This window comes from Lepidochelys olivacea (genome assembly GCF_965140295.1).
Source record: "Lepidochelys olivacea isolate rLepOli2 genome assembly, chromosome: 11".
Classification (NCBI taxonomy): domain Eukaryota; kingdom Metazoa; phylum Chordata; order Testudines; family Cheloniidae; genus Lepidochelys; species Lepidochelys olivacea.
The window spans coordinates 52,525,266-52,550,343 of NC_140421.1; the positions used below are offsets into that span (position 1 = coordinate 52,525,266).

Below are 25,078 nucleotides of genomic sequence, written 5' to 3' on the forward strand. Positions count from 1 at the left end.
CTCAGCATCAGTAATTACATTACTTAAATACTAGTGGTGTTTGTAATTGCAGTCTGCCTACCTAATTTGCTGCCTGTAGTTAACCATTATCAATTATTTTTGAGAACTCTTGGAGGACTTGTGAGGTCCCAGAGAACTGAAGAAAGGCAAACCTAAGGGGAAAAAGGAGCATCCAGGAATATAGGCCAGTCAGCCTAACTTCGATACTCAGAAAGATACTGGAACAAATTATTAAACCTAGAAGGTGATAAATCATAGCCAGCATGGATTTTTCCAGAACAGATCATGTCAGACCAATCTAATTTCCTCCTTTGACAGGGTAACCAACCTAATGGATGGGGGGAAAGAGGAGATGTGATATATCTAGACTTTGGTAAGGCTTTGGACATAGTCCCACATGACATTCTCATAAACAAATAAGGTAAATATAGTTGAGATTAAATGACTATAAAGTGGGTGCATAACTGGTTGAAAGACTACTCAAAGAGTAGTTATCGATGATTCACTATTAAGCTGGGAGGACATATCAAGAGGGGTCCCATAGACATCTGTCCTTTGTATGATTGTATTCAGAATTTTCACTAATGAGTTGGATGATGGAGAGTATGTTTATAAAATTTGTGGATGACACTGAGCGGGGTTGCAAGATCTTTGGAGGACAGGATTAGAATTCAAAATTACCTCTATACATTGGAGAATTGGTCTTGAAAACAACGAAATGAAATTTATGTGCAAAGCACTACACTTAGGAGGAAAAAGCAAATGCACAACTACGAAAAGGGGAATATGTGCTTGGCAGTAGTACTGCCGAAAAGGATTTGGGGGGAGTGTATAATGAATGACAAATTGAACATGAGCCAACAGTTGTGAAAAAGGCAGATGTCCTTGTGGGATGTATGACCAGGAGTGTCGTATGTAATTGTGGTTGGGTACACCAGCCCCTCACTAAGCCAGAAAGGGTGAATGAGGGGGGATTTGATAGCTGCTTTCAACTACCTGAAAGGTGGTTCCAAAGAAGATGGATCTAGACTATTCTCAGTGGTAGCGTATGACAGGACAAGGAGTAATGGTCTCAAGTTGCAGTTGGGGAGATTTAGGTTGGATATTAGGAAAAACTTTTTCACTAGGAGGGTGGTGAAACACTGGAATGCGTTACCTAGGGAGGTGGTGGAATCTTCTTCCTTAGAAGTTTTTAAGGTCAGGCTTGACAAAGCCCTGGCTGGGATGATTTAATTGGAGATCGGTCCTGCTTTGAGCAGGGGGTTGGACTAGATGACCTCCTGAGGTCCCTTCCAACCCTGATATTCTATGATTCTATGACCTTCAAATGGGTGGCAATGGTGGTTCACAGAGCCGTGGAGGAGAGCAGCCGACCTGTAGTTCTGGGAGGAAAAGTATCTCCCAAGAGCGTGACCCTGTGTGATTGCCCAGAAATTGAGGGAGCTATGCTGGAGGTGGCTGAAGCTGGAAACCTGGACCAGCATTCAGATCACTGAACGTATACTGGTAGAATAGTTTGTGCAGATACTCCCAGTTGCAGGAAGAGATGGCATACTGAAGCACTGACACAAGACGCTCACAGGACAGTTCAGCTGATGAAGAATTATATGGCTTCTGAGGCTGCATCAAGGGCACCTAGGGTGAAGCAGCTTGAGGGTCAGAGGGGAGGCCGAGCAGGGGGGATTAGCATCAGAGTGGCCAAACTTTGGGTGTGAACCAGCCACCCTTGAAAGGTCTTGGAAAGTTTCAGGGATCCTGGCCTGGCTGGACAGGGAAACCTGGACAACTTAGGTTCAAGCCCAGCCCAGAATCCTGGGGCTACCCATAGTCTCCCTGCTGAGAGGACTAGGAAACAATGGCCAGGGGCTGACCATGACCACTAATGGCTGGGAAGGTCTGTTTTTCACATGGACACCCCAGTCACTGCACCTTCATGGAGTTCAGTTATACCTAAGGAAGTTGTGGAATCACTGTCCTTGGAGCTTTTAAAGAACAGATTAGACAAACATCTGTCAGGGACAGTCTAGGTATATTTAATTCTGCCTCAGTATGGGGGGGAATGGACTAAATGACTTCCTTAATTCCCTTGCCGCCATACATTTCTAAGGTTCTTCACTTCCTGACCTAAACTGATGTGTATTATTGCTGTATGCTGTTAAACAAGTAGCTGTTTTTCACTCAAGAGGTGTAGCTGCATTCAGAATTATTCCTATATAAAGTTAATGTAATTTTTTTTTTAATAAAGGTCTCTAGGTTACTTCTGATAACCTTGATACTGTCCATGCAGATCATTTAAAAACTTGAAGTTGCATTATAATTCAGTTTATTAATATCTGAAAGCAATTATTTCATATGTTATTGGACTGTTGAGGTACTCTTGATTTTGGAAGAGGGGCTTTGGGTATCACCCAAACCATTCACTTTACTACTGAAAGAAATTATCAGGGCAGAAAATAATGATAATGGTGATTATTGCATTTTGGAATTACTTATGAAGAAACAGTTGTTCTAAAAGAACACTTGTGATACACCTTATGTTTTCTCTCACGAAGAACAGAATTTTTTAAAGTCTTGTTTAAATAAATTTAAGCTCAAAAAGTCAGTTTAGAAAAGTATATTATTATAGACATTGTTAAAAAAGGTATTCTTCATGTCGTATACTGGCACCTAGGAAAAAGAAGTAGAAATCTGCAGTTTTTAATCATGGGTTAGAAAATCAGTGTGTTGTGAAGTATTTTTGTCATTAGGATGATGTTCATGGAAGAAAAAACAGACTTTTTTATAAAATTATTTTTGTTCTTTTTTGTTAAAGTAACTTGATGCTGAGAATCATCTCAGAACATACCTAATGTCTTCAGACCATTTTGAACTTTTGAAATCTTTGATTGACTTGAGGTTCTTTATTTCCAGGTTTTGATCACAACAAAGACAGCTGCTGATGATTTTAGCACCCAGTACATCTTGGATAGCAGTGGGCATGTAACTTCTCAGAAGCCTTCTCATCTTGGGCAAGGTAAGGTATGCTTATTGTGATGTTTTGTGTTTCTCCTTATAAGAACAATTGGTGAGATTTGGAGGTTTTTAGCCTATATATCCTACTCTGATACCCACCCATGCACATCCAAATTGAGCAGTTGTGCTGAAGAGAAACCAAAGTAAAATACTTACAGGTGCCTCACTCCTATATGATAATCTCCAGGAGCCATATCGCCACTTTCTGTGCAAAAACCAATAGAAGGGGAAACCCAAGAAGGGGACTTGAGACGATCTATAGGGTTCTGTGAGCTGAAAAGCAAATCAGTGAGGCTGGAGGGTTGTAGAAGCTATGCACGGCTCATGCGGTGCCTCACGGTCTCAGACACCATCCAATGGTCCAGGGACATCTACATCGAACACATCACTGGCCACCGACAGTACCAGGAAGTGTGAGCTGGAACGACATCGTGCATCAACTATGAGAAAGGGACCGAGAGACTTTTTCCATTGGACCATATGAACTGGAACCATAAACTCACTGAACATTAAATCTCACCAAATGAGGGTAAATCCATCTTCATCATCGTATCCACTCATTATACTCGACACCTGAACATAGCCATTATATGAACAACGTACCCTCATATCTCAGTGTCTGTACTTTGACCCATTAACCTTTTACCCCCAATCGGGGATATTGCAGATTATGTATTCCTTATGCCATCCGATCCTAAACCGAATTTTGTATCCCTTGATAATCTGTACCTTATTCCCTGATAACCAGAAACTTCTACACAGAAACTTCTACATTTTTTATTTTTACATCATCTTAATAAAATTATTAAATCTGTTAAAAAGAGGATAGGAGCACTTAGATACCACAGTGAACAGAGAGTGCAAGGCCTTAATTGTCCACACAGACCAGTAAAATCCTTCTGTAGATGTCCCAGCACCCCCAGTCACTGGTAAATTGGTAGGCTCATATTCTGTGTTGCCAGTGGCTTTCAACACAGCCATGATATGGAGGTGGCAATGCTTAATTCGTGCTGGGGCTTGCCAGGGCTGAGCCCAGGCACCTCTAGGTTTGGCAGTTCATAGCCCTGGCACTTCAGACTTGACATGTCAGTTATGAAAGTAGAAAAATTGCTTGAGCCCCGTCACCTCATTCGTTACAAATTAAGCACTGGGAGGTGGTCTCTTCAGTGTTGTGTTGCACAGTGAGAGATAATGTTGACATACTCAATATTAATTTGCCTATAGATTTGTTATGAACATTACACGTTTTTCCCTGTTACCATACTGTGCAGAGCGGCTGATACGACTCTGTGCTCTGATTTTCTTGGGGTGTTCAAATGGGATGTTTTCAGCATAGAGTGGTTGCCAGCCATGCAATGGAGGAGGGGGGAGAGCATGCTGCATAGCTGCTTTCCCTCTCTACACAGCTTTGTGGTCTCATTTCCACACCAGTAACATGTTTTCTGCCATATAGCAGAGGGGAACAGATGGCATTCAATAAGAGGTAACATTTGGCACTAATTTCTGAGATGTCCACAAGAACTGAGTCAGTAATTCATAAATCTCCATTTAAAAATATGCTGTTTTGCAGTGAGAATTTCAGACTAAGGATCATCATTAAGAAGTATAAGTCATAGAAGAGTAGTATTGTCCCTTCCTCCAACACCAGTGCCCTGTTCTGACACCAGCACTGCCAGTCTACCAAGCAATATCAGATGTCCAGGGCCTTGCAAGTTGGCATCCTAGTGGTGGTGGTGGTGGGAAATCTGTGACATGGAATCTGACTATATGCTAAGTGTAACTAGTTTTATTTATGCACATGCACCCCTGGGAGCAGAAGTGGTCAAATACTATGCAGGGAAATCCTTATTTCAGGAACCTTAGCCCAACAACAAATGACCGGCTCAGAGAGAGCAATTCTGCCTCAAGAACTGATTCTAATCAGAGACCCAGGCAGAGAGCAAACTCTGATTTCTCGCACAGTTGTCTCTCCAACCACCACAGCGTCTACACACAGCTTTCTTTTAATTCTTCATTGTTATTCCTGCTGGGGCGAGAGTACCTGGCTGAGATGCGAGCAACTGTATCTATGTGTGATAATGACTCAGATGTAAGGTCAGATTCTGATCTCTGTTATGCTGGTGTAAAACAGTCACAGAGATTTGAGTCTGGTCCTTGGTTTTAAGAAGTGACTCAGTGAGATCTCAAACACCAGTTACCATCTTTAACTTTCCAGGTTCCTTCTTATATTCCTGTTGTTATGGCAGTTGTCAGCAAGTGGTGCTGTTGCATATTCCTGGTCTTCCAAGTGCTTTTTCTTCGTGTGTTGGGAAATGTTCAGTCTTGTGAAGACATGCTGTGTTGTTAGTTCACAATGTATTGTGCATGCATGAACCAAAGATTTCCTTTATTTCCTAGCCTTGTAACTATTTTTTAAACATATGGGACGAAAGCTTTGAACTTCAGATCTCTCTTTTACAAGATGAATAGCCATTAACACTGTATTTGGGAAATTTTGTTAAAGGTAATCCTGTGAAGGGTCTCTGGCAGATGATACTACTGGGCACAAAGCAGAATTCCTACAAGTCTCTTCTCTGCCATGGCTAAACTGTTCTTTTTTAAAAAGCTTTTAATGGTCTGGGTGGTGCAGCAGCAAGCGAGAGTCTGTCCCACTATTCCAGCAGTGGAAAGTTGTGGAACAAACACAGGGTTGTGAGTCAGAAGATCAGAGTGACTTCAGTCGCTTAGGTCAACAATTTTTTAAAAGTTCTGTAATTTTAGGTGTCTAGAACTCTGGGTGTCTATTTTGAAACTAGGGTGACCAGACAGCAAATGTGAAAAATCAGGACAGGATGGGGGGTAATAGGAGCCTATATAAGAAAAAGACCCAAAAATCTGGACTGTCCCTATAAAATCAGGACATGTGGTCACCCTGTTTGAAACAACGTGGGCCTGCTTGTCAGAATAGCTGAGCATCCACAACTACAACTGAAGTCAGTGTGGAGCAGCTGCTTCTCCGAACCTCTGGAAATCAGGCCCTAGGTGACTTGAGATAAATTCTCAAAAGCATGGACATTTTGTACCTTAAGCTTTCCCGACCTGTAAAATATGTAATAATATCCACCTTTTGTAAAAAGCCTTGAGATCTAAGAATGAAAAGTGCTATATATGTGGAAAGTATTATTATATAGGGAGAGAAAAATCTCTCACAACCTCAGAACATATGTAATTCTCAAAAGGAGAGCAGGCAAACTAGTAAATCTCACAGAAGTCCTGCAAGAATCAAATCAATGAGTGTCCTACAGCCTCAGCGTATAAACAAGCAGACAAACCTCTGAGGCCTCCAGTAATGAGAACAGAAAAGTCTCTCACAGCCCCACACAAGGAACAAACAAACTAATCTCTCCAGACTCTGATGAGAAGTGAACAAGGGATTTTCCCCCATCTCTAGCAGGAAAAAAATCCAGTTGCACCTGGAAGAGAAAAGAGGTCTTTTACTGAGCCAAGAAGTTATCACAGAAACTCTCTGCATTGTTAAGCAGTTCAGTTCAGCTGAACGTCTAGCCCATGTCTTTCCTGTGTATGCTGTGCTAAATTGTTTGATTTGAAAAGCTAGATAACATACTCACAGGTAGCATAATCACAGTTATTTTCCAAATTCCAAAGTTTTGGAAGTTCTCAGGGCACTGGAGAACTTCTGATCTCCTCTTAGCCATACACAGGTGCTCATACGTGGCTGAGATTGAGACCAGTGAATGAGTTATAAATTGTCTGAATACAGAAAAGGTGCATTCAGTAGTACAAGAGCCATGATTTTCTTTCTTCTTGAGGAGTAGTAAAACACACACAAACATGAATTATCTGATGCATTGACAGCACCCTTCCACTTGCCACCTCCTTCTCCCTTCTTTTTCACAGTAGACCTTTGTCCTTGTTTTGTACAGAATATGTAGATTATCTTTCACATCAGTTCCAGCGTAAACTATATTTTGCTCCAGCAGAAAGATGTTTGCTGTTTACTACTCCTATCTGCTTTTGGTTTGGAGGATCAACTCCAATAACAAAAGGTAAATGGAGAGTTTATTTCCCCTTGCTTCAAACAAGTCAACTCTGCAAATGTCTATCAATGAATTACACAGAGACACAGACTGTGTACAACTTCTTCCCTTTGTTGTCTTGTAATAAAGTTCAATAACCTATCATCTTATTGATAGTCAGACAAGGATAATTTTATTGCACTGTGTAATGCAGTTTTAAGCAAAACATTTTAAATATTTACAAAGTTCTTTAGTGCTAAAGGGTATCTTTCTCTGGTGCTTATGTTCTTATTATCTGTACTTCATGTTTTATCTCTCACATACTGTACACCAACTTTTCAGTAAAGCTAATTATCAAAAGAAAGGTTGGGTGGTCAAGCTGGAGTTCCTGGAAAGTCCTAGAATTCTACTACCCTTGTAATGAGAAAACAATTGTGTTGTATTAAGGAGGCACAAGAGATTGGTTGATATCATAAAGGATTGTTGCTTTACAGGTACACTTGATATAGCACAACAGGATGTCTGCATTTATATGGTATGAGTTCCAAATCCCACATTGCAAAGACACTACAGAAGTTATTGCATTTTAATTTTATTAATGTTGGAATGTCTGTGCAGAAAACTCTAGGGGCCTTTGTAAGAAAAGCAAATGCAAGCAGCTCAAGGCTAAACTGGATGACTAAACTGGCGTCCCAGAGAAATCAGACAGGATAGGGCTTACTACTGAAACCTAATAAAAATGTGCTAGTCGAGACTTCTTTTGCACCTCTCTTCAAATAAAAACGTTCCACATCACTTTCTGTTTTCCTGCATTAGTCTGATCCTGTTCCCAATTAAGTCAATGGCAAAACTTCCATTGACTCTAGTGGTGCTGGATTTGGGCCTTTTAAATCACAAACATGTTTTGCATTTAAAAAACCAGGGGGATGATAGAGAACTTGGGAGGAGCAAGGCAAACAGGTAACTTTTCGAGCAGTAAATGTATATTTTGTGTCCACTTTTCAATTTTTGGGCACATAGAAGTGCTGTTCTTAGTTCCCATGTGAATTTTGACCCCCTAGCTTTGACTCCCACATTTCACATCTTCAGTTTTTCAAATGAACTCCCATGTCTGTCCAGTGTATTGTCTCCTGACTTGACTATTGTAGATTCTTCTGCCCTGATCTTCCTCCCTCTCTCCCCTCAAGTCCATTCAGAACACTTCTGTTAAGATTATTTTACTGCCTGTCATTCTTAGTCTTCTCCCGCAATTTGAAGTTCCTCCATTGACATCCCTTTCTCTACTGCGTCAAAATACGAGCTTGTGATTCTTGCCTTGGAAGCCCACCACAACTTGTATCTTATCATTTTGCCTCCTGCCCTCCATCAACAGTACCAGCCTCCACCACTCTTTCTGTCTGCTTCTCCAACAGTATTTTCAGTCTTTGTTTCATGCCTTAAGGTGACTGGGGAAGAATGTTCTCTAACTACTCTTGTCTCCTCAAGACCTACTTCTACTGTGATGCCTTTAGAGGAAATTACCAACATGTAATGATTAGGTATGGGGCCATTATAGAATGCTGACATTTATCTTATTTATTTGCCCTCTGTAAACACACATTCTTGTTACTATTCTCCTTTTCTCCTTCCTCATGCCCTCTGTTTTTTGTTTATTACACGCACTTGTTGCACCTTCTCTAAATCAGATTGCAGGGTGTTTGGGGCATCTTTTATATGGTGGGAGCTTCCAGGTGTCACTGTAATATAAATTATCATAATAAGATATGGTTGAAGGAGGGAGGGAGGGAGTGAAAAGAAATTCTCTAGCCTTAAGATACTTAGTTTATGGCTTTCAAGCCACATGTAGCTCTTCAGGGACTTTTATGCAGTACTTGTGGATTCTACCTATCTTATTGACCTAATCTGTCTGGACTCAAGCAAAACCACCATCACATCAATTACAAGAACGGTCCTAATATTGCCTGATGTACCTGGTGTGTAAATAATGGGGACTGTTGAGCACAACCAGTCATGCAGTGTGGGATCTGCTGGGATCCATTTTCCAGCCACCCATCTCACCCGTAATATGGGAGAGTGGAATTTGCACCTGAGTAGAGTTGGAGAGAGAAAGTAGAGGAGAAGAGGGTTGAATGATGTTGTTAATCATGTAGTTCAGTGGTTCTCAAACTTCTTTTTTCGTGGACCACTTGAAAATTGCTGAGGGTCTCGGTGGACCACTTAATGATCTTTCCAAATGTTGCTTGTACCATTAGCTAACTGGTGTAAAGCACTTTGAGTAAAAGCGCTGTATAAAAAATCCCTTAATAATTAATGGTTTTTTTGGTATACAAATAAAAGCACACAACTCATATTTTAATATCAGTAGTCTTACCTTTGTGATTTGATGGATGTGCCCTCCCCTGCTGCAGTAGCCCCCGAGCTGGGGCTGGGAAGGAGGGAGAATTTCTCCCTCTCTCCCAAGCTGGGGCTGAAGGGGGGTGTCTCTCCCTCTCTTCCCCCGCTGCAGCAGCCACAGAGCTGAGACTGAGAAGGAGGGCTGACTCTCCCCAGCAGCCACAGACCTGGAGCTGGGGAAAGTTACCTCTTTCTCTGGCCACCACAGCCCTGCACGTCCCAAATTCCCCTCACCCGCTCTTCTCACACCACTGCCCCCTTCCACCTACTCCTTATTCCCCCCAACCACCTCACCTTACATGTGCGTTTTCTCCAGGGTCCAGGCACTTAATTAGTGGAGCCACGCCTGCTCTGCAAGTTCCGCAAAGTGTTGTGCCAGTACTTAAAAAGAGTAAATGGGACAACCCAGGTAATTACAGAGCTGTCAGTCTGACACTGATCCCAGGCAAGATAATGAAGCAGCTGATAAGAGACTTGAGTAATAAAGAATTAAAATAGGGTAATGTAATTAATGCCAATCAACCAGGGTTTATGGAAAAATAGATCCTGCCAAAGTAGCAGTATTGGGTTTTGATGAGCTAATAATGTTTGATGTAATATACTTAGATTTCAGTAGGGCGTTTGACTTGTTACTGCAAAATTGTTTATAAAACTAGAACAATACAAAATTAACATGGCACACATTAAATAGATTGAAAACTGGCTAGCTGACAGGTCTCAAAATGTACTTGTAAATAGGGAATCATCAATGAGCAGGTGTGTTTCTAGTGGCATCCAGCAGGGTTTGGTTCTTGGCCCTACATTATTTAACATTTTTATCAGTGACCTGCAGAAAAACCTAAAATCATTATGATAAAGTTTGCAGATGACCCAAAGATTGGGGGAATTATAAATACTGAAGGGGACAGGTTATTGATAGTGATCTGGATCACCTGGTAAGCTGGGCATGAGCAAACCGTTTGTTACAAAAATTTGATAATGGGCTCTTAAATCTAGCAGACAGAGGTATAACAAGATCTGGCTAGAAGCTGAAACTAGACAAAATCAGACTGAAATAAAATATAAATTTTAACAGAGAGGGTAGTTCACCTTGAATCAATTCACCAAGGATTATGGTGGAGTCTCTATCATTGGCAATTTTTCAATCAAGATTGAATGTTTTTCTAAAAAATATGCTCTAGTTTAAACTGGAATCAATTCAGGGAATTCTGTGGCCTGTATTATGTAGGAGGCCAGACTACATGATCACAGTGGTGCCTTTGGGCCTTATAATCTATGATCTAAAGCCCACTGAAGTCAAACTTTAGATAAGAGCTGTTTGTCTTGGCCTTTATATTTACCAGAGCTGTTGAATGATTGACTGCTGCTGAAATATGAGTACTTCAGTCTTCATTTAAGTACATTTTTAATGTAAGATAAAATTATATACCTCTTACAGGCTAATTTTTTAAATTATACTTGATTGGATTGGGTAGGCCAATAGCCCTCCTTGTCAGTTAATATACACTGTACATAAACTATGTAAGCAGGCACCATCTCTTAGTAGTGTCCTGGCATCTAGGCATTACCTCAATACAAATAAAAATTATTAGCATGCGGTTAAAAAAATAGTGGTACTTGAGTAAATTTACCTGGTAACAGAGAATAATACTTACATTAAAGTGTTATAATGGGGTTACAACCCTTTCCCCTACCCTTGTAGACACATAAAGTGGAATGTTCTGGTCTGTGTAGCTCAGAAATACAAGTTAAATTGACCACATGTTGAATGAGCCTTTAGTTTGATTTAAGACCTGATCTGTGCTATAATCAGTTTATAAGAAAGAAAATGTCATCACACCACAATCAAAACCACATCTTTTTATATTACAGCTCTAAATGGCTGACTCTTTAAGTTGGTATAAAATATACCAGGAAGCATATTGCAGGACTGGAATTTAGTCAGGGCTTAAATAGAGTGTGCTAAATTGAGAGAGCAGCACAGTTAAATCTTAAGAATTTTCTTGTAAAATATGATAGTGCCTCCTTCAGTTTGCCTGTTAATATTTTAAATTGTTTGCCGTTTTTCAAAGACGGGGATTTTTAATACCTCTTAATTTTAGTACGTTTTTAATTCTGTATTTGGTTCAGGTATAAAAAGTCTTCCTTGTGGCATCCTATTAAACATGAGAGATAATTATCATGACCTGATGTTGATATATAAATATCCTCATAATTAAATAATATGACAAATTTGCCTCTTTATAAACTGACTGTTTTTTTAATCTGGATTTTATACTGGTGATTTCATAGGTATTACTCTTAATTCAGTGGCAAATATAATCGGCACTTTCTGAAGCAGGCTTTCCTTTAGAACTTTAATGAAATGCAGTGCTGCATTTTTCCTTTTGTTTATAGTTAATTAGTAAGATTTTTTTTTTCTTATTCAGATGAACTTTACTATTAACTTGTATATTTAATTGCTGATTTTCAGAAGATGGGTTTTCGCTTCAAGAAAAAAATCTGTGGGATTGCTTTTCATTTTAGGTATATTATAGGCAGATGCTAGGGAAAGATGTAGAAAAGTTTGCTACAGTATTAGAAGAGGCTATGATTAGACATATGGCGAGAGTTTAGTAGGTCTGCACTGGAGCAGATGTACTGTAGAAGAAATTTTAACTTCAGTTTATTGGTGTCAACTAATACCGGAGAAAGAGATATGGATGAAACTAGAAAAATCAAAACGTAAAGTAAGATTAATTCAGTAAATCCTCATGGCTCGCCAGAAATGGAAAAAATGTGTAATCTAGGTGTCAAGTAGCTTGAGCATAGCTCCAGTTGAAGGACATGATTAGCTTGCACAGCTGTGAAATCTAGCAGTCAGCTTGCTGTGGAGGAGAATGCTAATGTAGCAGTATGTCCTTCTCTTCATGCACGTATGATTCTAATTAATGTTAATAAGAACGATGTGCATGCACCTATATGGAAGAATAGCCTCTTTCAGCACAAGTGCGGGGTTATTTTCCTTTACACTCAACCAGTCCTGCACTTTTCATGTTAGCTTTACAGTCTTTTATTTCCCACTTGCAGGTACAACTGTAGCTGCACTGAAGCTGTTTAAGAATCTTCCTGTAAGAAAACAGTTTTACTCAACAGTTAAAAAATGTAAGGAGGAATTAAAAAAAATCCAAGATCTTTTGATGGCGTATGGCATCATAAAGCCAGAACTACGGATAATCTTTACACATAACAAGGTAAAAGTGACTTTTCTTGTGCCAACTATCTCAAATTCAAAATGAAAGAAAATAAAGACTATGATAATTTTGTTCAGTTCATCAAGACTTTCGTTACTGTGACTGCATTTTGTCATCAGATGTTTGATTTTTAGGAATTTGCTATAATTGCAGGTTGGTTCAGACCCCCCCTACATCATTGCATCTGAGTTTATTAGCTTATGATGGATCAAGTTTTAGATAGGCAGTGCCAATCTTTCAAAGAAGTCTGTGCTCCCACAAAAACCTAATTTGGTATATATAGGTTAGACAATGCTATGATTTATTGGGCACTGATAACACGCGTGTTATTGTACAGAACAAAGAGGCAGAGCCATACCTCCACCTTTCTCTAATGGTCTGATCGGTTGCTAGTTGAAGTCAGAGGAGAGGCTCCCACTGAATTTACTGGGCATTGAAACAGGCCATGTAGGCAGTGCTACTTGCGTGTACTGTTTTGTCTCCGAGGGCTGAATTATAACAGATCACTGCAGGAGAGACTTGAAATATGGCCTATCAGGCCAGACAGGTACCTGTGTAATTGCATTGACTATAATACGTTTAAGTCTGATTTACATCAATTTAAGGAAAGCAAAATCAGGCCCAAATATGACTAAGCTAGTGCTCATTTTATGCCCAGACTTGACGGCACAAATTCAAAAGCTACTTGGACCTTAATATTATATGAATAAGTTTTTATTAATCATGGGAAGTCTAACAGAAGTATTAACTACAAATCTGCAGAAATGGTATTTTGGACCTGATTCTCCTCTCAGTTATACTAGTTTAACTCCACAGACTTTATTGGAACTGCTACTGATTTACACTGGCATAAGTGAGAGGAAAATTAGGCCCATAAATTTCCATGCTGCCACAGAAAGTGAAGAGTGACACCTAATGGCCAAAAAGGTTCCACTAAAGCGATTCTTTTTCCATTTTTTAAAAAAATTTCTCTCTATGGTGGTTGAATAATTTCTTATCTTGCAATCTGAAAGTTAAAACATTATTTCAATTCATTGCACCATTTATTTCAATTTTTTATTTCTATCACTTAGAATATTTTTTAAAAAATCTTTCATGTTCACACTGGTCAGTGGAAATGACAAGTGATCTTACGTATTTGACAATAAAATACTGAATAAATAATAACTAAAAGTATAGGTATTCCATAAATGCAATTTAGTGTAAATCTTTCATTGTGATCAGTGATAGTTCTGCTATGGATTGCAGGTAGTATAAAATCTCAAACTTATACCCAGGTAGGGTTGCCAACTTTATATTTGCAGAAAACTGAACATCCTTGACCGGCCCCTGACCCGCCCCTTCCCTGAGGCTATGCCCTGTGTCCAGCCCCTTCTATGAGGCCACGCCCCATCTCACTCCATCCCCCCTCCCTCCGTTGCTCGCTCTCCCCTACCCTCTCTCACTTGCTCATTTTCACCAGGCTGGAGCAGGGGTTGGGGTGTAGGAAGGGGTGAGGACGCCGGCCGGGAGGTGCAGGATCTCGGGTGGGGCCAGGGTTGTGGGGTTTCGGCTACAGGAGGGGTGGGGGGGGTGGGGCCAAGGCAGTTGGAATGTGGGAGGGGACTCCGGGCGCTTGGTGCTTATTTCAAATGGAAATCTCAGTCCATTTCCATGTGAGCAAGTTTCTCTATCAAGATATCAACCATTCTGGCAGTTTTGGGAAAGATACCAACACTGAATTATCTTGGCCTCTCATGAAGAATGAATTATTTTCTCATCTTCAGAGGTAATTACTCCATAACAGGAGTCAAGCACAGTATTCGGGGCAATATAGAACAATAACCTAGTATTGCTCCTACTTACATGCTGTATTTGCTTTGAGGCTAAAGATAGGACATTGTTTTTTAGGGCTGTTCATCTTCACAAGCACTTGATTAATATAAAAATAAAGAAAAATCAAGCAACCCAGAGATTTTCTAACACAAGAGGTCACTCATTAGCTATAGCTGAGCTGGGAAAACCATAAGCCAACTAAGGTTTGGCACAAACCAGTGAGTTCTCGGATTGTTTTAAAACTATTAATGTGTTAAAATGGTCTGGGTATGGATTCATTTTCGTTGCTCAGTTTTTATTACTGTTAAGATCTGTTTGAAGATATAAACTTCAATAGTTTGATAAATAGATTTAATTGCTTTCTAGTTTTTATAAGTACTTCAACATTCTTTACTTAAATTCTAACTTGTAATTTCTTTCATCAATTCTACATACTTACCCTTTAACAGCAATAGCACTGTTAAATAGTACCTTATTTGGCTTCTTTCTTCAGAAGCTGAAGAACACTATTATCGCAAAGCCGTAGTAATCCAGACCAACAGATCAGTCTATCTCATTCTGATCCTACTGTGTGCTGGAAATGTGCTCTATCGTAGTATTTTCCAAGTATTTTGTGGTAAGCTTGGGATAACAACATTTCTCATGGAGTACATGGATTTATGACTAAGACCACCTGTTAAATAAATAAGTGGTTATATATAATCATTCAAAGGAGTTGCTAGAATCCTGCATTGTGGGGCTGTGCCAATACCTTGCGCTGCTGTGGAAGACAACAGACGTCAGGAATGAGCTCAGGTTCCAAAGCAGAAAGAGCCATAGTCTTTTGGGGGATCCTTTATGGTGGTTTGCATGTTCATTTGCATGCGTGGATGGGTGGCTTGAGGCACCTGTGACTGTCTGTTGAGCACAAAGAGCAGCCAAATCAGCTCTGAGGATTGGGCTCTTTCAGAGGCTTATTTTTGTTGCTTTCTTAAAAGAAGAGACTGAACAGAATTTGAAGGAATGGGGGAGAAAGAGAAGCAGAAAAGGTTAACAGTTGGGAATGCAGTCAGGATAGTTTAATATATTGCATAACAGGGAGCTTGACAATGAGGGCTAGTCTACATGGTGCATTAATCTGCATCAAAGGGGTGTAAATTTTGGTTTCCCATCCTTTCCCAAGGGTAAGTGTTCACCCCTCAAACACTACCACGTTAACCATGCACTAAGGAACTTTTAGAGTGTGCCAGCAGGATCCACATAGAGCAGTCAGTGCACAACACATTGGTGTCCTGTAAAATTTACATCCCTGTGGTGTGCAGATTAACACATTGTGTAGACAAGCCCTAAGTGGCAAAAACTGTGCAGATGAAGGGGAGCCTTTGGCCAAAAGCTAGGAATGAAAGGAGAGTGAAAAAACACAACTTTTACCTGGGAAAGGATGTACTGTACCTGTGCAAAGAGCTCATTCGTAGGCCAAGTTTTTCACATGTGCAAGTCTGAGGTTAGGCATTTAAATCCATTGAGCCCCGTGAAGTTAATAGGATCTACCAAGTGCTCAGCATCTCTGAAAATCAGGACTCTTATTCAGTTGCCTATCTAAAGATTTTATGTCTTTTGGTCCTTAAGTTTAAAACATTTGGCCATGAGCTTCAGAACATACTGTATCCTGCTCCATTTCTGTCACTTGATTTACTAAACAGTGGGTGTCATGCTCCTTCCGATTGAAGTTTCTAGAAATTTGTCTTACTGTTATGCAATCCACTTGCTTGTCACAGCCATTTGTTATATGAAAAAAGAGAATTTAAAATTCTGTATGAAGAACCAACAGCTCTTCATGCTTTTTGGATTAATTTCTAGAAAAATACACTTTGTTTTTTCACTCTCACTGAGTATATTTATCAATGAATTTCTGAAATAGGAAATGCTTGGCTGCTTTTGTGTCTGCTAAAAATGTTTTGTTTGCATTAGCCGTAAATATTGAATCACTTTGCAAATCAATCCTTGAAGTACGGTTGCTGTTTTGACAGCTTGGAACAGCTAGTGCTCCTTCTTTTTATGAAGGTTTATCCTGCCAAGACATTCTTTGAATACTGATAATGTTGATCCTCTTGCCAGTATGGGTATGTTAGAAAGAGGTATTTTTTCTTCTTTCATCACCGGGTTCCTTGAGAGCGTATTGAATAATGAGACAGCCAAATAGAAATAATTTACAAGAGTATTCTGAGAGTTTAAAGTTGACATTACCTGATGGAGAACCAGGCACATTCCAGAGTTAGCTACTCTTGTTTAAACAGCGTCAGACTTTTCAGTCCAATTTGCCATATTGCAGCCACCTGTAAACTCCTGGTATATTTTGCACTATAAAGATGGTTGTCCCCTGGAATTGGAACTTTCTCATTGCCACAGCAGCTACGACAACTCGAAGTCCTTTGCTGTTTAAAGTCTGTAGCCACTAGCTAAATCACTAGTAAATGTGGTGAGCATTTGCATGCACTTCGATCTACTGTTTGTGAAATTCCTTAACATATGGAAAGAAAGACGATACATAAAATTTCCATGTGGGTCACAATGAATAGTTCCATTCCAGCCATCTATATCAGTCCACAAATGGTAGAGATGTGTTTTAGTTTGCAAAAGTTACTGTGGAAGTACTAACAATTTCAGATACAGCATCTTGGAGTGATTATGAGCTATCATTTCTCACAGGTCCTGCAATGAACCACTGCCCTCCAAAGAGGGGTTGGAGGCAGAAACCAGGGTGGCAGTTGCAGCTGCCTCCATGGGACTAGAAGATAATTCAGGGATAAAGGGATTCCAAACAGATGGTTTTAGACCCCAGCAGATCTTGGTAGATCAGTGGGTTTCAGGATTAAACCCCTTTTAAGGGAATAATCAGATGGAAACTCCACAAGTAATACCAGCATGATAGGTATTTCTAAGATACTTAAGATAGGTGGGATGAAATTCCCAATATGATCCTTAAAGATCACAAAGCTGCATTGGCATAGTTAGCTGTACGCCATTTCAGACATCGACAACACTCCCTGCTGGACCCCCCAGCTAGCATCAGGGGCATGTCAGGGAAGGGAAAAAGTGTGGTTTGAATGCACTGCACTGTGGTTCTCTGCTGATGTAAAATCCTATTTACTGCCATTGTACAATAGAGAAGACTTACGGTTGCTTTAATTTGAATCAGGGCTGAACTATCACTTTGCAACCCCTAGTGTTGGGGGAGCTCGAAGCTAGGATATTACCATCTGTGTCATTCTAGACCTGTCCACTCCCAAGTCCTACATCAAGCACAGATTGGCCATACCTGAGATTGGGGCAACAGACTTTCCCATTCTCTGTGTGAGAAAAACCAGTATGGGGGACAGTTGAGCTCCGTATCTTTAATATGCAGTATTCAAAAGCTTTTCCCCCAACAGTTTCAAGCCTAGCCTATTTTGGAATGTGTCTTTTCTGGAACATGTGTGGTGATACATCTTTGTTTGGCTGTGGGCTCTATGATACTTTGACACAAATATTGTTGACCAAAAGTTGTCTTAATTTTTTACTGTCTATCCTGATAGTCCCTTCTTTCATTTTTTCTGCACGTAGGAAGTTAGTGCAGTACTGTACGTGATAGTAAGTATATGGACAAAAATGTGAGTTGATAAGTAAACTTAAATGAATTGAGTGGCACAGTTACATTTTTGCAAAGCAAATATGTCCACTATTTCTGTCATTCTTATTTCTTTGCTCTTTTCTATATAAGTTATTTAAGGCTGATTGTATTTCTCCATTATTACCAAATGTGTATCCTGTTTGAAACAAAACCTTAACTAAAGCTTGATTTCCAAGTCTGAGTCAGAGAGCTAGGATGATACAAACATTTCAGCCATCTTAAATTGTTTCAAGCTTTATTTTAATTGTTTCAAACTTTGTATTTTTGTTGGGTAAAAAATAAATATCAAATAACCCAATCAATAGGAAACATATCTTGGCATATCTTAAAGCTGTGTAGCTGGATATTCCTGTATATGAGTCTTGCTTAAGTTACACAGAATCTTGTTTCAGACTGGTAGCTGTGTTAGTCTGTATCAGCAGAAAAAAGCAGGAGTACTTGTGGCACCGTAGAGACTAACAAATTTCTTTGGGCGTAAGCTTTCTTGGGATAAAACCCACTTACTTGTTCAGCTCTTGGCAGGGGGCTAGATAAAATAATCGTAGATAAGAATACTTTCCCTTATATGTTAAATGAGTTAGATTGTGTGAAGTTAACTTGGTTAGCACATCCAGCGTCTTTGCCCCCCTAAAAGATGAGCAATGTGGTAACTGAGAACTGTAAAACACAATTTGAACCTTTTAATAAAATGGAATTCAAATTGATATTGAAGCAAAATGCATTGCTCAGGTCAAATTCTCTAAGATTTACCCCCCAAACACACTATATAAATCTAGTGTTATTTTCTGCCGAAGGGAAAAAAACTTGTTTAGAGAAGGCAAAAATGATAGTGGAACCCAGAAACTAATTTTATCTTCGTACAAACTGAACCAGCTCAATATGTTTGTCATACGTTCTAGTGGAGTGAAATTCACACCGTGGCAGATGGCCAGCCCATGGACCACTTGAAACTCCCACGTCAGTGCACAAAATAGGGCTTACATGTTGGATAAGTCTTGTGCTGGCCCCTTTGCCCAGGGATAAATATCATTTATGGTATGGGAAAATTCACAAATTAAGGATCTGTTGGCTTTTTTCCCCTCCAAACGTTAAAATTTGCACCCGTTTCGGGGACGTGCACCCCACTACAATTTGTAGTTCCACATTCAGCTATAAAAAGATCTGTCATAGGCCTAATCCAGTATGACAGTTCCTATCTCGTCCAGTGTCTTGTTTCTGACCATGGTCAGTATCAGATACTTCAGGGGATGGTGCAAGAAACCTCACAGTAGGCAGATGTGGAATAATCTGCCCCTCATGAAAGTGTAGTCCTAAACTGTAGTAGTTAGATTGTCTTAAACTTGGAAGCATTTTTGTCTCCTTTCCAAAACATTTATTAAAACATATTAACTATTATAATTCTGGATATTCTTGTTATCCATATCAGTGTCCAGTTCCTTTTTGAATCTTGGTGAGTTCTTGGCCTCAGTGACATCATGTGGCAATGAGTTCCACAGTCAAATTATGTTCTGTGTGGGGGAAAAAGTATTTCTTTTTATCAGTTCTGAATTTGCTATTTTCAATTTCATGGAATGTCCCTTATTTCTTGTATCATAAAATTTCATGACTAAAAGTTACGCATGTACCTTCTCTATACCATTCATTATTTTGTATATTTTCATCATGTCCCTTCTTTTCTCCTTTCTAAAGTGAATAATCCCAACTTTTTAAGTCTCTCTTAATATAAGAATTTGTCAGTGCTTCTTATTATTTTGTTGCTTGTCTCATTAGCACCCTCTAATTCTGCAATATCTCTTTTGAGATGGGGATGAACCATTATTTATATAATGATACAGTAGAGCCCCATTTATCCGGTCTAATTACCAGGGCCAGATCAGATAATCAAAACTCCAGATAAACCAGAGAATGGGATAATGTGATGCTGTAGCACCATCTAACGGACACAAGAGAGATCACCCACTTCTGGCCCTAGAGTCCTGGTTGTTTGGTAAATGTGGAGAACTGGTTAAGGGAGGGTCGGATAAATGGGGGGTTCTGTTGTATTATATATTCAGTATTATTCTCCATACATTTCCTTATGCATCTTCTAATTTTGTTTGCTTTTTGATTGCAGCTGCACACTGAGCAGAGATCTTCATTGAGCAATCCACAGTAATGCTCAAGTCCTTTTCCTCAATTGATAAGATTAATTTAGATGCCAGTTTGTGGTGGTGATGTAAAATTGGAGCATAAGAGTAGTAAATTAGGCCTCTAAACTAGAAGCTGTAAAGAATACACGGGAATTGTGGTTGAGAATTGGCTCATAACTTAGTAGGTTTGGGTGCTTTGGATATTTAAAATGTAATATTTTCTCAGAAGGGAAAATTAGAATTGTTATCAATAGAGTTCTGTCATAAATCTAGAGCAGAGGTTCTCAAACTACATTGCATCGCAACCATCCTTCTGACAACAAAAATTACTACACGACACCGGAGGGGGGGACCGAAGCCTGAGCCCACATAGGCCCTGTTGCCTGGGGCGGGGAGGGGGGACAAAGCCAGAGCCCAAGGGCTTCAGTCCCAGGGAGGGGGCCTTTAACCTGAGCTCTGTTGTCCGGTCCTGAAGCTCTCGGGCTTCAGCTTTGGCCCCAGGCGGTGGGGCTCAGGCTTCGGTTTCCATCCCAGGCCCCAGCAAGTCTAAGCCAGCCCTGGCGACCCCATTAAAACAAGGTTGTGACCCACTTTGGGGCCCCGACCCACAGTTTGAGAACTGCTGATCTAGTGTAATGCTGTAGTGAATCAGGTCAGGCACTTTGAATTCCTATTTGTGTAGTTACAGCTGACTAGCTGTGGTTTTAGTCTTCAAAATTTTCCAGTTTACTACTTCATTATTAACTGCTTTTGTTTAACAGTGTCATTTAAATACTGTGCAGGACTCAGGAGCCCCAAAACAGCTTACATCACAGGGTGGGGGCTGCTCCTCCAGTGCCTTGCACTTTCTAGAGTTAAAGTGTATTTTATAGGACTATTGATTTGATTCAAAGACCATTGAAATCAAAGGAGTCTTTTCATTGATTTCAGTGGGCTTTGGATTAGACCCAAATGAGGTGCAACCAATGGAGAATCAGGCCCTTTGGTTTGGAATTTTTCCTCCAAGGAGCAAGTCTTCTGCAGCTGTGTTTGAAGGTTTGTAATCTTCATACATGCAATCCTCAAAGAAGCACATTAAAACTATAATAATCTTAAATCTTAAAGTATATGAGTGTGCAGGAATCTAAAATGGTGGCTACCTCATGGTGGGTGCAGTCAGGGCACTGCAAACTTTGTTTTGTCATGAGCCTCCAACCTATTTATTTTTTAATTGAAAAGGACTTTGGGTTTTGTGAAAGGTGCTGGATTGGCAACATTGCAAACTGCATACCCACAGAAGCGATATAGCCTGTATGCTAGTGGTGTAGGCTTCCCAGCTGCCCTGCCAATGTGCCTCAGCCCTAACCTGGAAAGTAATTTAGTCTTTATGTCCAGTCACTCTACAGCCTCTTTGCCGAGGAAGCCAAACAGGGTGCTAATTATGGTGTGGTTTTTTTGTGATGTGAGCACCTGTCTACTAGGAACTGTACAGAGACCATCAACTCATTTTACATCAGCCGCCAAACAGCTGTCAGATGGTAACAACCTTTGGTCACTACCAACCTGGACTGAATTCCGAACTGGTGACCTGGAGGTGAAATGCTCTGTATCCTATTACTAATTCCTTGAGCCATCCAGTTTCCCATCCATCATACTTTTCAAGTGACAGCACAGTATATATGAGAAATCTCATAACAATGACTGGTTCAAGTTTACAGTATGTACTGCAATACCTAATACGTGTCTTCAGCTCTTGCGGGCATTCAGACTGCTTTACTTTGTATATGCAGGGGAGGGTTAGGAGAGGAAGCCGTGAGGAAATTATTTATAATAATTTCTTGGAGGTGTGCCTTTTTATAAGCTTGCCACTGTGTTTTGTTACAGTGCTATGTCCTGTGGTGCTTTTGTTGACTAATAATAAATACTAAAAAGGCTTTTAAATGCTTTTAAAAATGGGATTCAGTTCTCAGTCTCCCACTGCAATTTGTGTAATCTCACTGATTCGAACTATCTACTTCTCCTGCCAAAAAAACAAAACAAAAAAAAACTCTTGTGTTGACAAAGCCCCAGAGGAGTTTTTATTTGATCAACCTGCTGCAGAAACAACATGGATGTATGAGCTTTCCCCTACAGTTTAGGAATTCATACACATGACTGTTTTAATGCTAAAACATTACCACCACCACCACCCCTGGTGAGATATGACAACTGGACACTGCAAGTTTTACTTGCTAAATCGCCTCCTTATTCTGTGATGCATGGGAGCAGAGTTTCTCTATCCCTTCCCTATGGAACTGGCAGAGTGGGTTGATCAGCTCCCTCTAAAATCTGTGTGGATTTTGGGGGCTTTGTTGGAGGCCAGGGCTATCCACAGGGAGGCCTTGTGACCCTGCAGTGCTTTCCAGTTCCTCTTGACGCCTTCCAGTTCTTTAGCAAGCATGATTCTTATAGGCATCGTGCTGCCAAGAGCTTCTCCACCACCTGCTTCTCTGAAATGTCTCCCTCCTTGGGAGGGTGTGCTCACATCGCTAAGGGGACACCTGAGTAAGTAAGTGAGTGCTCAAGGAGTCAGCATTAATTTACTCAGGAAATCCCTTGGGTTTGTTGTGGGGTTGGGGGAGGATAATGCTGTGGAAAATTACTATCCCCCAAACTTGCCGGTAGCCCACCCCTTCCTTTCTGCAGTGTCTGATACCTACTGAGGCATGTGTTTGTGTTGGGGGTCAGGGGGAGATGTATGTGGAAAAGGAGAAGCTAATGCCATGAAGGTGGCAGTCTTCCATTCCACACCTTTTTGGATGCCTTCCACCTTTAGAATGGATAGGACAATTGGTCCTTAATCCTTAGGGAATCCTTAAAATATTTGAAAGAGTTGAGGGTTGGGGGAGAGATTCCTCCCCCGTTTTAAGTTACTATTAAAAATTGCACTTGCTATTAAACTTAATTCCAAAAGATGATTATGCAAAAGATCTCTTTCCATAAGAGAGAGAATTTACCATTTATTTAAAAACAATGCTCCAGTTTTAGCTTGGTGTAAATAAAATAACCTTGACAATTTTTAAAACTGAATTTTTTTTTAAAGAAAATGGTTATTAAGATTATTTTATCTTCCTGTCTTTTTGAATTTAGTTGACAGCTGTTCTTCCTCCCTAAAAAAATATGCCTGCTCTTGCAGCTAGGTGTCTGTGCACTATAAACAAAGAATTTACACATATTGCAAGTTTTTGGAGACCTCTTCTTTTTGTTATGTTTTCCTTCCTATAAATGCAAACTCTAGATTCTGTTTTGGTTTGCTGCTGTTGTCAATATATTTTTTTAAACTAAACAGTGTTGGTTTTAGTTGTGGGAATACGTTTGTGTTTTTGAGTGGGCCTTTCCTTTGAGCTGAAATTTAACATACAAGCACATTCTTGTTGAGGATATTTTTAAAAATAGTTTAAATCTGTTTGAAAGGCTCAAGAGGTCATGTACCCTAAATTAAAATTAAAAAGAAATCTACTGAACTTGAAGAAAAATCTGTGAGTTATGCCTGCCACACAGGTAAAATACCAATTCTTCTTGGCAGTTTACCGCCAACAAACCCAGATTGCTGGACCAGGCTTCTCAGTCTCTGCTCTGTCTGCCCTGTTCTTGGGAGCAAGGCAGATTGTTAAACATATAAATACACTAATGCTGACAAGAACAGGGAGATAATCCAACATGCATGTGTATGCCTGCTAAGCAGAAGAAAGTTTGGTAATGTAAGTTTAATTTAGATGCCCTTAGGTTTACCTTGACAAGACTCTCAACTATAGTTTCTTCCCCATAAAAATGTACTAATGATTATTGATTCACCATAAGAAGGTGGTGTAATTGTTTCTTTACCTTCCCTACGGCTCCAACCACTTCTCCTGCCAGTTTATTTTCATTTTCCATATCTCCTAGTAGACAGGCTATAATATTTATCTTTCAGTGGTTAGTCATGACTTTACGTAACACTTGCTGAGTGCTGTCACCAGCTTGTCACTTTTCTGTTTCAATAAACCAGCTAATTTGGAGTTTTATAGGAAAATTTGGGAAATTTGCAGTGTCTATATACACATCCTGTAAAACCCCCACAAAAGCCAGCAGCCTCTTTCCACTTTTCAAAAAAAGATTTATGGCCTGATTCAAGAAACACTTAAGCATGCACTTAAATCCATTCTTATTCAGGACCACGTGTAATATGCATTAGCTATTGTGCTGTAAAATGCCAGTGGAGACAAGGCACTCTTGTTTTTACCGCATTATGTTTCCCTCACCTAGCTACTTTACGGTAAAGATTGCAAACTTGTCTCCACTAGGATTTTACAGCATGATAGCTAGCACGGGTTAGTTATCCCCTGGTAAATGAGCACCTTTTTTTTTTTTTTTTTTTTTTGGCAGTGAAGACATAACCTTTATGGATGTATCACCTTTCAGCTAAGGATCTCAATGTGCTTTACAATGGCAGGAAACATTAATTACTCCCATTTGTCAGCTAGGTAAACTGTGGTTCAGGCAGGTTAAGTGACTCACTGAAAGTTACACTGTGAGTCAGTGACAGAAATAGAATCCGGTTCCCCTGACCTCCAGTTCTCTGTTTTGACTATTAGATTTAGCTTTCTCTTTTGTTGGTAAACCAGCAACCAATTATGCTGGTAAAAGTATTAACATGGTTGCTGGTCAGAGTATTAAAAAACAAGGCTGGTTGAGGAGCGGGGTCTGGCCCTATGACATTCCCTACTGTCTTTGGAAAGGATGACTCTGAAGAACTCATGTTCTTCATGAGCATAAAAGCATTGTTCCCAGCTTCTGCTGCGGGATGCAAATGAGGGACTCTTCCCCCACTTA

The 25,078-nt window shown here is 40.0% G+C and overlaps 1 protein-coding gene across 5 annotated transcripts in view; it reads left to right on the forward strand.

Moving 5' to 3' along the window:
• PMS1 (PMS1 homolog 1, mismatch repair system component) overlaps window positions 1–25,078 on the forward strand; it is an 86,704-nt gene that overhangs the window by 12,725 nt on the left and 48,901 nt on the right. For 4 of the 5 annotated variants that reach the window (XM_084643087.1, XM_084643088.1, XM_084643086.1 and 1 more), the window contains 2 exons: window positions 2,911–3,013; window positions 12,492–12,655. In XM_084643087.1, coding sequence (XP_084499213.1) covers window positions 2,911–3,013; window positions 12,492–12,655 — 267 coding nt within the window. Of the gene's footprint in view, window positions 1–343; window positions 422–2,910; window positions 3,014–12,491; window positions 12,656–25,078 lie in introns of those variants that run through there. The other variant, XM_084643090.1, reaches the window with a different exon arrangement.